Source organism: Acanthochromis polyacanthus, chromosome 19 (assembly GCF_021347895.1).
Source record: "Acanthochromis polyacanthus isolate Apoly-LR-REF ecotype Palm Island chromosome 19, KAUST_Apoly_ChrSc, whole genome shotgun sequence".
Lineage (NCBI taxonomy): Eukaryota > Metazoa > Chordata > Actinopteri > Pomacentridae > Acanthochromis > Acanthochromis polyacanthus.
In genome coordinates, this window is record NC_067131.1 from 2,259,153 (window position 1) to 2,276,073 (window position 16,921).

The 16,921-nt window shown below is 41.2% G+C and overlaps 1 protein-coding gene across 1 annotated transcript in view; it reads right to left on the reverse strand.

The window, feature by feature from the left end:
- The window catches only part of tanc2b (tetratricopeptide repeat, ankyrin repeat and coiled-coil containing 2b), a 157,492-nt gene that overhangs the window by 61,213 nt on the left and 79,358 nt on the right, over positions 1–16,921 (reverse strand). The window contains 2 exon segments of the mRNA XM_051939743.1: positions 7,449–7,597; positions 14,850–14,966. Coding sequence (XP_051795703.1) covers positions 7,449–7,597; positions 14,850–14,966 — 266 coding nt within the window.

Consider the following 16,921-nt stretch of genomic DNA (forward strand, 5'->3'; position numbering starts at 1 on the left):
CTTGTAACATCTACAACCACCTCACAACTGTACTGTACATCACAATTTACTGCAAGAATATATCAAATGTCGCATCATAGGGATGCAGGAAAACAGTCATTTCTCTTTTTAGAAACAAAAGGGAGTGGCGTTTCCAAAATAAGAGCCCTGTGGCACCTCTGTGGGTGTGTGAATCTTCTATAACATGTAGGAGGCTTGTGAAGGAACATTAACGCAACTTTAGACTGTCTTCTTACGATGAATAAAAAGCACAATGTTCTGAAAACGGTTGTGTCACGAGCAGAACGCAGCATCTCGGCTTCACCGACAGACCTACTTCCATGCAGATTTTCCTCTTCATCACCACAGTTGTTATAAAAGAAAGCTGAAGCTGAAATCCGATACGTACTATGAATTTATATTATTCTCGGCTCCGGCTCTGTTCTGGCGCCCTGCAGTGACCTTACTCTATGTCGGCTCAGGTTGGGAAACGAGCGACCACGGGGGACAAAATAAAAACACTCTGCTGCATCTAATCTGCCGCTGAAAAACACCCACAGATGCACTCTGGAACAAAATATCTACAGGATGCATGCATGCAACAAACAAAGGGATGCCAGCAGTATTTGTATCCGACGCCCAAAATTGACCCGTTTTAAAGTTTGAAAATGTGGGGAAAAAAAAAAAAAAATACACATTTTCACAGTGAAACTTCTGATGTCCACATTTTCAACATTTTTAGGAAATTTTTGAACATTTTTTTGGTGGAAAAAAGGAAATGCTAAAAATGTTTAAGAACATTCACAGAAAAATCAACTAAAATTCAGCAAATTTTGGTTGATTTTTTTGTGAATGTTCTTAAAGAAAATAGAAGTTTTACTGATATATATATATATATGGAATCACTTTAGATATTTTTAGGATTTTTTTGGAAGATTTTTACTCAATTTTTGAAAATATTTACAGGAATAATCTTGTCATTTTTTTAGGAATTTTTGCAAGAATTGTTGGAATTTTCTTCCTGAAGGTTTTGCACATTTTCAGTAATGTGGGGATTTTTTTTGCTGAAATTTTGGATTTTTTTCAAAATAAGGAAACAATTTTTTTGGTGCCTGTAAATGTTATAAAGTTTGAAAACGTGGGGGAAAAACACATTTTCACAGTGAAACTTCTGATAGTGGATATCAGAAGTTTCACTGTGAAAATGTGTTTTCAACATTTTTAGGAAATCTTTGAACATTTTTGAGTGGAAAAAAAGAACTGTTAAAAATGTTTAAGAACATTCACATAAAAATCAACCAAAATCCAGCGAAATGTGTTGGATTTTGGTTGATTTAAAGAAAACTTTAGAAGTTTTACCGATATATATGTAATCACAATATTTTTGTGATTTTTTAGAAGATTTTTACTCATTTTTTTGAAACTATTTAAAAGAATTTTCTTGCCAAATATGTTTTTTTTTTTAAATAATAAAACTTTTGAGGAATTATTGGAACTTTCTTCATTGGATTTTCTTCAAACAAGGAAACAATATTTTTACTGGTGCGTGTAAATGAAGACAACAGGAGGGTTAACTTAACAACACTGCAGATGAGTTGGGGTCAACATACGAATGAACGCTGAGAGAACAGGACGGTGAAGTGGTGCTCGAGGCTAAACCCAGCCTGCTCTAATCTGCAGGAGGAAGATTGAAGCTAATTCATTCTGTATCAGCCAACAGACGCACACAGTCGGAGGCAGTACGGCAGCTAACGATTATTTTCATTATTGATTGATCTGTCAATTATCTCCTGACGGCCTCCTGAGGCTGCAGCTCTGGAGACGGAGCAGGTTGTCAATTAACGGCAGAGTCGGTGGTTTGATCCTCAGATCAACTTGTCAATGTGTCCTTGGGTGAGAGACTGATGGCCGATAGTCAAACCTCCACCAGCTGTGTGTGAACGAGGAATATTACACAGCGTTTTGGTATAACTAGCACGATATAAATGAGGTCCACTCGCCTTTACTTTTGTAATTATTCAGCTAAAGTCATCAGTTAGCAAAAAACACTCACCAAATTTTCACAGATTTCTTGTTTCTATCAAACCAAGAATTCAAAACTCAAATAAATTCAGTTAAGAGCTAGAAATTATTACAGTTTTATTAACAAATATTCTCCTGAGCATTTATTCTTACTCATTCTATTGTTTATTTCATCATATAATCCAGTAAGAAGTGACATAAAGGTGACGTATTCAAAAGTCCAAACCCTTAAGATTCTAATTTTACATCATATGCAGCGACACAAAAGCATTTTTCTAAACTTTTATTCCTAGTTCTGACGCTGGGTTTTTGGTCTTTTTAAGGTTGCAATGTCTTTATGTTTTTTTGTTTTTATGTTTTATATGTTTTGTGTATTTTAATTGTCGATTGAAGGACTTTGTTACGCGTTTTGAAAGGTGCTATAGAAATACAATTTATTATTATGATTATATTTCAAATAAAACTAAAAAAAAGACAAAAATATCAAAATCGCTGCTCATCAACAATCTGAACACCAGAAACGTAGCTGCAGGTTTAATTGTCTTAAATCGCCAAAATGACACAATTTCAGAAGCTAGAAGCTGTGAAAACAGGAAGAACCATCAGATTTTTTTTTCTGGCGGTCTTTGAACTACACATCTGCTACATGTTTGCCAGCAGGAAAAATGATCAAAATCCAAGCTTAAAATCAGGACATTTCATCAAAATCACTTCATTCTAGCGGTCTTATTAAGATTCATCCAAAATAAACCATTTATACTAAACAGATTCTGTAAAAAAAAAGTAAAATTCTGCATTCTTTGGTGCAACTGTGAAGTCATGAGTGACTCAGCTGTGACTAACGGTTACGTGACAAAAAATTCAGAGACTTTTCAGCTGAACTACGCTGACCCCCAAAGAAATTCACCTTTCAGCTTTTCGTTCTTTTATGATTCCGTCACAAAAAACAGTTTTCAGTCCTCTCTCCTTCTAGCTGAGGTTGTGTTGTTTTCATAGAGCTGCAGGACTTCATACTGCAGCGAAAAACGAGCCGATAGTGAATAAAACTGTGAGCAAAAAAATGCCCAGAAACCGACTGGGGTTCAGAGGGTTTAATTGACAAACCGCTGCGGCTCTTTTCGTTTTATAATTCCATACAGTTGAGAAAAGCAGCAAAGCGTCACACTCAAGCGGCGGGAATCAGTGAACACTTGATCGAATTAAGTAAAAAAGCCAACGAGTCACTCCAACAATACATGTGCTTCACAGTGTTCCTGGCTTAGCGGGGAACTGTGACATCTGTAAACCGGTCAACACATCGTCCGCTCCAGCAAACAGCCGTGACTACAGTGTGCTTCTGTGTGCGTGAAGCGAAAGAAGGAATAACGATTTGTCAGACGCTGTTCCGGTCACCGCCGCCCTCTGCTGTCTCCACGGATGAGGCCGGCCGAGTGTCACGTTTGCAGGAGTTTGAAGCGGCTGCAACCAAACATACACATGAGGGGATAACTCTTTAAACCCGTGTGCGCAGCGACACGGAGGCTCTATCTGCCGGGCTAACCGACTTCGCCTGGTGAAGGTCTGACCTTAAACGCCGCATGAGGATTGGATTGAACTTGCATCTATTCAGGGAGCGAGAGCACAAGAGTATGAAAGGCAATTAACTGCACTCTCTGCAAGTTAAGGTCACCTTGTTCCGTCAGCTGGTGAGATGCCAGCTACTGCAGGAATTTAAGCATGTCAAAGGGAGGAGGATGGCAGAAAGGATCATTTAGAGATCCTAACAAACAGAAAATGCCCCATGAGCACTGATTATTTTTTAAACTGGTTGATATCTGTTCAGCTTATGAGTACAAGAGGCAAAAATGAACAGCAAAAATCTACTTTTTTACCTTGTTAATATCTTCAAATGGTGCTTTTTTTTAAATAAACATCTCATTAGCAAAACAAAAAAAGCACTCAGGGTGCAGCACCGCTCAGATGAAATCTTTAATAAAAAATGACCTTCCTCTGAGCACAGGCGTGTGTTCTGCATGTGTACGTTCTGTACGGATATTAAATCACGTGACCTAAATATGTAGCGGTCGGCAGGAATTGATAGGACTCAGAAACACCCCCACAATTTAATCAGTTGCTCCTTGGAAGATTTAAAAAGGAAAAGTCCCAGTGGATTTGTAGTAGGATCACAATCATGTGATGTCACGTAGCGTTTACTTGTTGTCATGGTTACAGTGACGCGGTGACGCTATCTTGCAATGGGAAATCCTTAAATCCGTGGATCCAGACTATAAGCTGCATCACTGCCAGACTCACTTGGTCCGTGTGTCGTTTCTGACCTTCCCTGAAAATTTCATCCAAATTCGTTGGTCTGTTTTTGAGTCATTTTAACCTCATGGCTGAGCAGAACTGCAGCCTACTGATATCAGTCTCAAAAACACGGATTAAGACTTTTGTGGTTTCATATGTCACAAACAAAAAGAACCAATCCTGTCCATTTGCAGGGTGGGACTTCCTGTGTCGTCATTTTTCTTCAGAATCAGTTTCTGGTCTGAATTAGTACAAAATTATGGCTTGATACTGTGAAATGTACAGCGGCTTTTAAAGGTGAGCTGGTGTGCTGAGCTGCAGCGAGAAAACCAGCAAGTAGAAGTACATTTAAAAGCAGGAATGGAGTCAACTCTGACGCACAGAGATGAGTTTTCATGGGTTCATTTAACAGCCTGACAGGAATTTTAACAGATATTTTAAGCGTCGCTAACAAACTAGCAGCATTCTGCAAAGAATTCCTGCAGAAAGTTTCCAAACTGTGAGCCACATCCCTCAACCAGAGCAGGACATGGTTAAAAGGGTGGAGTGTAAATAGAGACATGGAAGGCAAATACAGTGAGATGGATGGAAAAAAAACAGCAGGGAGGCTGTTATTATAGTCTGGCGTGTCTTTTTGGCATCAAATAAACTTCCATCTATATAATCTATGACATCAAATGAAATTAAAGGAAGACAAAGCACAGTAAAATTACTCTCTCTCTCTTCACAACTTTCACAGTAGCAGATTATTGTAGTGAAGGTCTGTATGTTTTTCATATAGATTTCACTGCAACAGGAGCTGCTTATAGCTGCTACAGCATCTTTTCAGTGCTCCCACTGGTTGTGGGTCCCACATCTGTGTCAAAACCCTGCATTTATGGATCAGCTTAAGTCCACCGGAAGCTCGTAAATCCCGAGAAAATTGGAAAAATTACAACATCAAAAAAAAAATCCCACTGTTCTATCTGCTAGCAGATGATGTCTGGAGGCGATCCCTGTCATTTCTGCTGCTTAATGAATCAGACAAAATTGCAATCCAGAGAACAGTATTTGGGGCAGATATCTAAAATAATAAGTTTGTACTGTGTGCACGATGCAGCGGGGTGCTAGTGTGAGTCATGTCTCTAAAAAGAGCCGCTTGAATAAACCTCTCTCAATTTATACACCCCCACTGCTACAGCAGAGCTCACATCAAGCGCAGGCAGTCCATCAGTCTAATCGCTTATCCACACTGCTTTAGTGCAAACCCATACCTCGGCTCGCTTTTCAGTGTTTCAGCAACAGGTTAGCCCCTTCTCCCCCCCACCGCCGCCTCCTCCCCGTTCCTCCCTCTCCTGTCTGCTCCGCTGCAACTGTTTTTCTTCCACGATTTGGGAAAATTCATACCTGTCAAATCAGGTTTAGGTAGAAAAACGAGGGCATCTGCTGCGGAGCTCCGAGCTCGGCCCGCTGTGTGCCAAGAGCGGTTTTGTTGCACAACTGCCAAATTCCCAAATAGAAAGGTTACGGTGCAGCAGAGAGACCTGCTGCATGTCAGCTCAAAACACCTGCTTTCAATAAGCAAAGTTTCAAGAACGCAGATAAGAATAGTGTATTTCTTCTATAAAAATCTAATTAGACAGGTGGATGTCTGAGGCTTGATGGAGAGATGCTGATAAATTCTGAGGGCAATTTACTGAGAAGCCTTTTGATCTGGCTACCCTGACTCCCAAAGATCTGTCAAAGCCAATGTAAACAGAGATATTACCAGGATAAATGTCTAAACAGATCGAATTAGACGATTACGTGTTTTGGTTCCAGCTCCCAAAAACGACCTCTCAAAACAAAAATCACAGACAGAAGACAATTAGATTAGAATAAACCCGAACAATCGCATGAGCTTTTGTAACAAAAGCAAGTCAAACTGACAGTGTGTATTAGGAATAGATCGATTATGAGCCAGGTCGATGATTGTGGCCGACATCTGGCCTTTTCCTGATTATCAGGATCGGGATCTTTCTCGACCAATTATTGATAAATTAAAAGGTCTGATCAGTCTCCTCTCTCTGTCTGTCGTCACTGTGGTCTCAGAAATGTCTCTCAAGCAGCAAAAACTGAACAAAAAGCAGGAGCTGTCGCCACAAACCATGAAATCAGCTTCTCCCGCTACGCTAACGGCTAGCAGCTAAGCTAAAAGGCAGCCACAGATTAACCAGAAACAGAATCTGGAAAACGATAAATAACAATGCTTTAAGATCTGGATCTTAGTGGCGAAAGATGAAGAAAATGGAGAGCAACAACAAACTGATCAATCTCAGTCGAAACCACATAAACAGAAGAGAACATCCTAATTTAATCACTAATATTTCTACTTTACATATTCAGTTACAGTCACCTTTATTAATGAAGAAGTTTAATCATAAATGACAGGTTCCTTACTATCACTTGCTGTTAAAACATTACTGGTCCAAATATCTTGATTAAAAATAATCGGTACAAGTCCTAAAAAAACAACAGCAGTAAACAAACCCATACTGGTCGAATCCTAGTGTGCATCGTGTCATTGTGGGTTTTTTTCTGATTTTTCTTGCCTACAAAAGTCCAGCTTCTCTTTGAGAAATGCATAATCTTTAATCCTCCTGTGGGTCAAAATCGACTCGTTTTAAAGTTTGAAAATGTGGAAAAAAAAAATTCCACATTGAAACTTCTGATGTCCACATTTTCAACATTTTTGTTGCACCGCAAATCTTTGAATATTCTTTGGGGTAATAAAGAAATATTATAAATGTTTCTTAAGAACATTCACAAAAAAATCAGCGAATTTCACTGGATTTTGGTTGATTTTTTTTGTGAATGTTCTTAAAGAAAATAGAAGTTTTACTGATATATATGTAATTATTTTAGATATTTACAGAATTCTTTTGAAGATTTTTACTCATTATTTGAAAATATCTACAAGAATTTTCTTCCCAAATTTGGGGAATTAAAAAAAAAAAAAGTTTAAGGGAAACTTTAAAGGAATTATTGTAATTTTCTTCCTGAAGATTTTGCAAATTTTTAGAAATTTGGACAATTTTTTTTGCTGAATTTTGGATTTTTTTCAGACAAGGAAACAGTAATTTTTGCTGCCCATAAATGAAGACACCAGGAGGGTCAATAGGAGAAAATGTCCGGTTCCTCACCTGTCTCGCCTCGGGTTCCTCCATGCTGTACTGGGTACCGGCTGGCCCCTCACTCACTTTGTCTCCCAGAAGGAAACCCAAGCGCGTCATCAATGTGTTGGCTGCCTCATCCACCGACGGAGGGGGGCCCAGCTCCTGGCTCGACTCCCCTATGGAGGCAGAGAGAGACGGGGAGGAGGAGGAAGGAGGTACGGGGGTGGAGAGAGAAGAGGAAGAATGTGTGTCAGGGGTGGGCAGAAACACAACAGCAGCTTATTCTGCCACAAAATTAAAAAAAAACATCCTTTAAACACGCCCAGAGTTCCCGGAGCACACGGTATATCCGCTACGGATCGACAGCACCTGCGCTCAGGTAAACAAAACACCCTACCTGAGTTCTCCCTCAGCTCAGCGCTGTGCATTACAGACACATTCCTCTACACCTTCGCTGCCTCTTCTTACATAAACTCCACAATCCCTTCCAACCGCCGCAAGAAATGCTTTCCAACACCCTGGCAGGAGCTCTCCACACTGACACACTGCTGCTTCCTCATCACCGCTGCAGCTTTGTGTGACGTAATCAGATCCGCCCTTCACCTGAGTGTGAGAGAGAGCGAGGTGTGGGACTTTTTCGACACAAAGCGGGCGTGTAGTCACGTCTCGATCCTATTTACAGAGACTTAGAGAGCAAAGACAACAACAGGGAGAGCCTGCATGATGATCAGACGATTAAAAACAACCGCACACAAACACACACACACACACACAGCTGAAGGGAACTTTGAAACAGGACCTAAAACACACACGCACAAAAAAAAGACCTCATCCAGTGTGTTGGTTGCCTGGTTACTCTCCACCCATAACAAACCTTCACCGGTGGTATCATGTTTTTGGCTATCATGCCCTCGAGGTGCCCGCTGGATCAACTTCAATTCAATTTGGCATTATTCTCTGGAGCGCCACTCTCAGAGCTGCGGGTTTCGTGAATTACTCACCCACAAAACAAAAAAAAGAGCAACTAGTAGCTAAATACAGTCGGCTGTAATTAGACGTATAAGCCTCTGAATTGACCCAGACTTTTAATGAAGCTGAGGCCAACAGCAGGAGACGGCCGGTGGTTTAACCCTCGTGTTGACCCGTTTAAAGTTTGAAAATGTAGAAAAAAAAAAATCACAGTGAAACCTCTGATTTCCACATTTAACATTTTTGGGAAATTTTTGAACATTTTTGGTGGAAAAAAAAAGAAATGTTAAAAGAATGTTTCTTAAGAACATCCATAAAAAAAACAACTAAAATCCAGCAAATTTCATGAAAATAGAAGTTTTACTGATATATATGGAATCATTTTCGATATTTTTAGGATGTTTTTTAGGAGACTGACTCATTTTGGGTGCCCCAAAAAGTTTGACATCATTTCGCAAGCCAATAATTTTGACAGAATGTATAGAAACAGATCAAGGTTTTATATTTAATGTTTGATTTTTGTTCTGTTTTCAGGTTGAGCCATGCCGTTCACTCCCAGAGAGGAGTCACATTGCGTCTTGGAACACGCTCGCACACAGTCACCCAAGACTGTGCAGCGTGTTTTCAATGCAAAACTTGGAAAAACTTCACCAACTGGCAAACAAATTTGGAGGAGGGCTGCTTATGCAGGATTAAAGGATCTGGTAGACCATCGTCAAATTCCAAGATGCAAAATGGAAGCTTTTTAGGACTTATTGGAATTTTCTTCCTGAAGGTTTTGCAAATTTTCAGAAATGTGGGGAACTTTCTTTTGCTGAATTCTTGGATTTATTTCAGACAAGGAAACTATATTTTTTGGTGCCCGTAAATGAGGACAACAGGAGGGTTAAACAAACAACAGCGAGTCAGGAGGCGAGCGAGTGGCAGGACCAGTTTCCTCACGTTTACCCCTCCAGGGCGAGTCGAACCCGACTGGCAGGTAGCTACGCCGAGGCCTGACTGACAGCCATTAGACGGTCGCGGCTCTCTGAAGACAGGCAGCTTGTCTGAAGCCTGTGGCCTCTCACTCAGACAGAAAGGCAATCTAAAGTTCGACTCCCCTCTCTCCATCCGCTGGTGGACGGAGAGGCTGAGCGCTGTCAGGATCCTCATTAAATCGACTCCCGAGTCCCTCTGAGCAAAGCGAGGAAGACGGACACCTTCAGAAGATCGAGGTGGGGGGAGCCGCCTTTGAATCAAATGGGGACAACATGCTGCAGAGTTGATGTAAAAACACACAGCAGCGACCGATAATGAGGTAATCACAGCACACATTAAGGTCCACAACAAGCTAATTACGCAGAAGCCTTGATGAGACGGATATGGCTGCTCTGTAATGCGTCTGGATTCACTTTTTATACGGAGCAGAGAACATTTACGAGGCCCTCCAAGGCCACCGAATCTCCTGGTGTCCCTCGAGGATGGAGCAATGGAGAAGATGGATGGAGTTATGGCAGAAAATTACACCCAACCAACAGCAGATCGCTCATATTGTGTGTATGAATTCTGCATGTGTGTCTGGACATGCTGACAGACTGGTAGTAGTAAGCAGCGAATACATTAGCAGCGATTAGTCAACGCCTCCTGGGGGAGGTTCTGCAGCCCTGGCCCTGATCAAACAGGAGCTCTTTCTGCCGGTCGCTGCCTCGTTCTGTGTTCCTTCACTCACTCGTGTCTTTGTCTGCCTCTCTCTGGGTTTGAGCTGCTTCTTACTACAGCATCTCAGTGGCAGCCAGCTGTGCAGGAGTGAGCGAGTTCGTCTGCGTTTCTTTTGATGTGGGAGAAAAATCTTTAATCTGGAAGCCCACAGCAACTCCCCCTTGAGCTAAACATAGGCAATCCCTTTGTACATCCTCAAAAACTCTTACAAAAAGACACCAACACATGGTCAAAGCTCAGTTATTTTTAAGGGAAACGACTATCACACAGCTGTCAAATAAAATCTATTTTTATTTCAACCTTTCCGTGCTAATGAGCCACTACCAAAGGGGATACATACATTACCATAATGTAGGGGGTTGTATGCATTGATTTCCTTCTATTTATATCCCTACCTTTTGTTCTTTGGATACAGATTATGACACACGCTGCCTCCTGCAAACATCTCGGTCGCTTCAAAGCAAAAAGATGACAGAGAACGTGAGACAAAGACGCCTCGAGGAACTTTTCTCATCGCGCCGACACGACGAGATCCTCGACGATAAAACTCGCATCTTATTTTTTTATTTCCTCCCTCCTCCACCGAACACGCAGTCACATTTACGCTCGCTCCTCTCCGTTGGATTCCTGAGCCGCGAAGGAGACAGATGGTTGCCATGGCAACTATCTTTGCGCGCAGCCAGGAATGCGTTTCTGTGCGAGCGCATCTGTTTCTGCCCCGGCCGTCCACGGATCTGCCCTCGCGCTCGGGGGAGAACAGCGAAGAGGGAAGCATGTGTGCTGCAAGCAGGGGACAGGACAGGAAGGTATAAATAGGCCTCGGCAGCAGGTAAGATCACACACACCAGCCGCTCGGTCGCTCTTATATCACACATACCTGGGCAATTTTAGGTTTCAAACACCCTTTTACAAAGAAGAAATACCAGTAACCTATCTGTGCTTTCAGAAAGGTAAGAAGCTCTGGTATATCCACACGTTTCAGAGCTCCGGGTAAAAAAGAAAGCATGAAAAACACACAAGCACAGATATGCACAGGCAAAAGCATCTCCAACGCTGGAAAACTCTGATTCTTACCAAGTCTGCTCGTCTTATTTTTAGTCTAAATGTTTCATCTCACTTGATTTAAGATAAATTCACTTAACAAGAGACATTTCAGCAGATGGAGGGACTTGTTAAGTCAAACAATCTTGAAATTATCTTCTTATAACCCTCCTGTTGTCCTGTGGGTCAAATTGACTAATTTTAAAGTTTAAAAATGTGGAAAAAAAAAAATTCACAGTGAAAATTTCCACATTTTCATTTTTTTTGGGAGATTTTTGAACATTTTTTGGTGGGAAAAAAAAGAAATGTTAAAAATGTTTCTTTAAGAAAATATAAAAGAAAATATTTGAACTTTTACTGATATATATGGAATCACTTTAGATATTTTTAGGATTTTTTTGGAAGATTTTTATTCATTTTTTGAAAATATTTACTATTTTTATTTAAACTTTTTTCTTGCCAAATTTGGGGATTTTAAAAAAAAAAACTTTTAAGGAATTTTCTTCCTGAAGATTTTGTGATTTTTTTTATACATTTGAGGATTTTTTTGCTGCATTTTTGGATTTTTTCAGACATGTGAACAATATTTTTCAGTGCCGTAAATGAGACAACAGGAGGGTTAAACACCGAAGCGTGACAGTTCTGATTAAAAAGCTTCTCCCAGCTAATTTTAAGATCTCAACATTCTAAATATAATCTCATGCAAGAAATCTTACCAAGCCATTTTTTCACTTGTTCTATTGGCAGATTTTTTTCATTTAATTCAAGGTGAAAGTTGCTTGAAATAAGCTTTTTTTCTTGTTTTGAGAGGAGCATTTTTTGCAGTGAAACCAGGCGATGGAAGGCCGATGAGGAGATCAGAGGAGTGAATTTCACATTCCTGATGTGCATAGCAGCAATCTTATCTCAGCAACACTTAGTGGTTTTATACATCAAAGCACACGAGGACTCACCCAGAAGTGGGTGATGTGATGATATTCGCTGCATGTATACACCGTGGAAGCATCGCCAGAGATCTTACTGAACTGTTTACGTTGCAGAAACGTTCGTGTGTCCATTGGCAACATTATTTCTTTCATTTCTGCGTCTATCTGGCAACTGTAGGGGACGTTGCAAGTAAGTCTTAATGATCATATTGAGTTTTTATCAGGTTTTTTAATTGATTTGATAAAGTGCCCACATGTGTCAGGCCTTAAAACCTAAACACATTATTATATTTTCATTTCTGCATTCATTCTAATGGGTTTAATCGTGGTAACTTGTGTTTAAATCTCACAACTTACGAAATGTAAACCGTCAACATTTTATCCTATGAACTCCAGAACTCACTTATCTCATGAAAAATGACCAACCAGCACCGTTTGTTCATCCAGACACTTGAAAAACACAAAGAACTGTTAGATTTCTAACAGTTCTTGAACTAATCTTGCCTGAAGTAAAGTTCCATGTGCTAAATTGCGCCAAATTAACAGCTTAAAATTGTCGTATTTGATCAAAATTACTTCATTCTACAGGTCCCATTAGAAAAACTGCCAGAAATAAAGCTCTTGCAGTGACTAGATTCTGCAAAAAACTAAAAAAATCTGCACTCCTTGGTACAATGTTGAAGCTCATAGTGACGGAGCCCTTTCAGCTGAACTGCAGGCCGTGTTCAAGCAAACAGACAAATAAAACACATATAACAAACATGTATGGAGTGAAATATCTGTTATGTAGATAACATTTGTTTCCAGTATTGTAACACTTAAAGGCATTTGGAAAATGTTGATGATTCCAGTTTTTTTTACTTTTCTGTAGAATAAAAAAAATCACCAAAATTCTGCTTCCACTTTTTCTTTTTGAAGTCTTATGCCATTATATGTACATTTGTTTTACTGCGCATATTTCAGCTCTTCCAGTAATGGTTTTGCTGTTTCCACAGAGGAGCAGGAATTTATACTGCAGTGAAAAATGAGCCCTCAGTGAATAAAAGTGTTTAGCTTAACTTTTATATTTATGGTGCACTGTGTACTTTTTATGTTCTGTAGAATGTGTTCCTGCACTCTGAGCTCCTGCGTTCATTTTTTTTGCCTGCTGCTGTAGATATTTCTGCTCTGTGTTAACCAAAAGGGGACAAATTTATGCATTAGACTGATTTGTTTTATGATTGCGCCCCCTTTTGTGGAATAAATTTGCTGAAATATCATCAAATGGTTGAATAAAACGCATACAAGTGTACATGCAAGTGTCACTCTTCTTTCTATTAATGGATAAAGATTATATGAACACTAATGTCTAATGTAAAAAGGAAGCACTGAATTTGACATCAGCTGTACTTAAACTGAACTCCACCGAATATGGATATAGTGACAGAAAACTACACATACCATGATGGAGGATTTCATGTGTAGTTTCCGCCCCCAGTCTGGGGAATTACAGTAAGAAGCTCTGACATCATTAGAAAAGCTTTCACTCCATGATGTACGGAGGATGTCTGCTGGTGAATTTTACAAGCGATCCCACAAAATATTCACACACCATATTTACGAGACCACAAATTTCTTTGTGGGCCGTAAAAATCAGCTGATACCTGACTTCCTCCGGGGCGACAGAGTGTGTGTGTGGACTGGCATGCGATCAGATGTTTAAGTCACTACCCTGCTGCTAGACATGCCGGGGAGCCTGTGCTAAGAGCTAAGATGTCCATCTGTCCACCTGGGAGGCGCGAGTCCTCACCCGCATGAAAACTCCTCTCAGCCCAGCCGGTTCCTCTCCGGCTCCAGTTCTTATTGCGACAGACAGAGAATTCCTGCTTGCCGTCGGCTGTTTTCCTGAGAGATTATCGTCTCATCCGTGAAAAGTCACATCTACGGCAGTTCACCAGAGCGGATACTGATGCACAACACACCCAGGGTCAACAGTTTTTCATCCACGAGAGTCAACAGGAAGCCACGGCTAGAGGGTGCTACATACTATTTAGATTCACACAAAATCAAAATGCAATGCAAATGTCACCTACTTAGAACTCGCATTGAGCAGAAACTCAGCAGAAGAGGCTCGCAAACGGAGAAGGCTGGCAGCATTACGCCAGCTCAAGCCCAGAGGCCACCCATCACTACATCTCCTGGAGCAGCGCAGCGCCATCCTGAGAAGTCCACATAGCCACCAGAGGCTGAGCAGGAAGCCAACGCTGCACTTCTCAGTGGCAACAGGAAAAAGGAGAGGCGAGATGAGAAGGCAGATAAACCAGAACCCAAATCTCAGCAGAGCGCTATCCTCGAGTGACCCGCTTTAATGTCCTAGAGGGGGGAGGGAGGAGGTGGAGGTTTTGACGGGGATGGATTTGGGGAGCGTTGGGGGTTGAGGCAGATCTGGACAGTCCGCGGGATTACCGAGCAAAAGCCTGCTGTGAAGTCAACAGAAAGAAGAAAAAAACCCTGCGGTGGCACCTAAACCAGCTCTGTGGTTCTGTGGAGCAGAGCGGCGGAGTGAGGAAGCAGCGAGGGAGGATTAGAGGGGGAGGCAGCGAGGACGGACGCTGTGGGCACCGGCAGAGCTACTCCATTAATGACCTCAGCAACGTTGTCGTCTTAAAGCGGCCGGCGGAATTACTGCAAAACCGATAAACTCTCCTTGTGCCTTCTCCTGCTGCATCCACAGACGGGCACCGACATGCAAGGGGGGAAAAAAAAAGGAGTAAAAAACACAACGGAATGAGGGATGAGCCGGCCAGAAACTTACCAGGGCAGAATGAGTCCAGGTCTGGATTCTTGGCAGTGGTGGAGGTGTGTGTAGGGGAGCCAAGCTCTGATTGTGGAATGCGAGGGCTCTCCACAAACTTTGCTTTCCGCAGAGGGGCTGGGAGCAGAAAGCGTAACACACAAATAGAGAAGGAGACAACACGTGCACACACAGAAAACACACACACACACACACACACACATACATACATACAGACAGACAGACCAGGAGGGGAGATGGAGGATAGAGAGGAGCGACAGGGACAGGACAGAAGAGGGAGGAAGACAGAGAGCTTATGAACTTGAAGCAGCACACTGATAAAATGAAAACATCCTGAAGGCTTTCTAGGCGGCTTTGTGTTTGCCTCGGGTCAGATAAAGCTAAAGCATGAGTAAACAAGCGGCACGGGCAATCAGGTGGCGGGCAAAACCAACACACCGGCAAAAACATCAGGCCACCGCTGAAATGTGAAAACACCTCCATCCTTCCTCCTCTCACAGAGAAGCACCTGAAAAGAAGGAGTGCAAAAACAAACCAAAGAAAATAAAATGTTGTGTCTGTTCGTCCGGTGTCATAATCACACCAAGGATGCAAATCAGATCCATTTAAGGAACGTCTTCACGCCTGACTCATGCACAAAGTCTGAGACACCAAATGAGTGTCTTCGACGAGAAATTCAGAGAACCCAGAGAGCGTAAAAAGCCGGAGGTGGCGGTTGTGACATGATCGTTTCCTGGCTGTTAGCAGCTTGCAGTATCGTGACTGGTGTCGATAAAGCACATAAAGAAACATCCATTCACCAGAATAAAGTGTCCGCCAAACAACACTCCTCCGTCCATCCATTCGCTGGCGTTTTTAGTCGTAAAATCTGCGCTCATGATGGCTCTCTAAGGGAATAATAATTACACCACGTTGCTTCCAGCACTCTGTCTGCTTTTAAATGTTTCGTTAATTAACGGAAAAAATCCTGCTCACGCTGAATAACTGGCCGACGCAGCAAACAAGAGAAGAAATCATCACTTCTATGACCTCCTCACTGCAAAAACTCTAAATCTCACCAGGTCTGTTTGTCTTATTTTTAGTCAAAGTGTCTCATCCCACTTGATTTAAGATAAATTCACTTAACAAGAGACATTTCAGCAGATGGAGGGACTTGTTTTAAGACCACACATCTTAAATAGAGCCTGTCCTCAAACAAAAAACGACCACATAGGTCGTCTGTACATGCCAGTATTACGACCCAGTGTTACGTTTTGACTATGCGACCTCTAGCGGTTGAGTAAATATCGACACTCTGGAGTCGCAGGTGAAACGTCATCATGAACAAACTTTTATCTAACACTATCCCTGTCCCTATCTCTAACCCTAACCTTAACCATAACCCTAAAAACGTGTTGGGAAAGTGAGAAAAAAGCCGTTTTGCGACGGAAAAGCCGTTTTGCGAATTAAATCCCGTAATGCGTTCGTTTTCCCCGTAGGGGCGCAAACGTTCATACGACCGCATAGGTCGTATTCCGGTGCACGGTGAAAACGACCGATGCGGTCGTATGAATTGGAGGACTTGTTGCTTAAATATCTTGTTAAGTCAAACAATCTGGAAATTATCTCGCTTTTAGTTGAATTCTACAAGAAAACTCAAAATAAGTTTAACCCTCGTGTCGTCCTGCGGGTCAAATCGACCCGTTCTAAAGTTTGCAAATGTGGGGAAAACATATATATTTTCACAGTGAAACTTCTGATGTCCTCATTTACAACATTCTTGGGAAATCTTTGAACATTTTTTGGTGGGAAAAAAGAAATGCTAAAAAAGTTTAAGAACATTCACAAAAAATTCAACCAAAACTTTGCTGGATTTTGGTTGATTTTTATGTGAATGTTCTGCTGAAAGTTTTGCTGATATATATGTAATCACTTCAGATATTATTTTTTTGATTTTTACTCATTTAAAAAAAAATATTTACAAGAACTTTCTTGTTACATTTGTGGTATTTTTTTTTAAATACAATTTTTAAGGGAAACTTAAGGAATTATTGGGATTTTCTTCATGACGATTTTGCAAACTTTCAGAAATT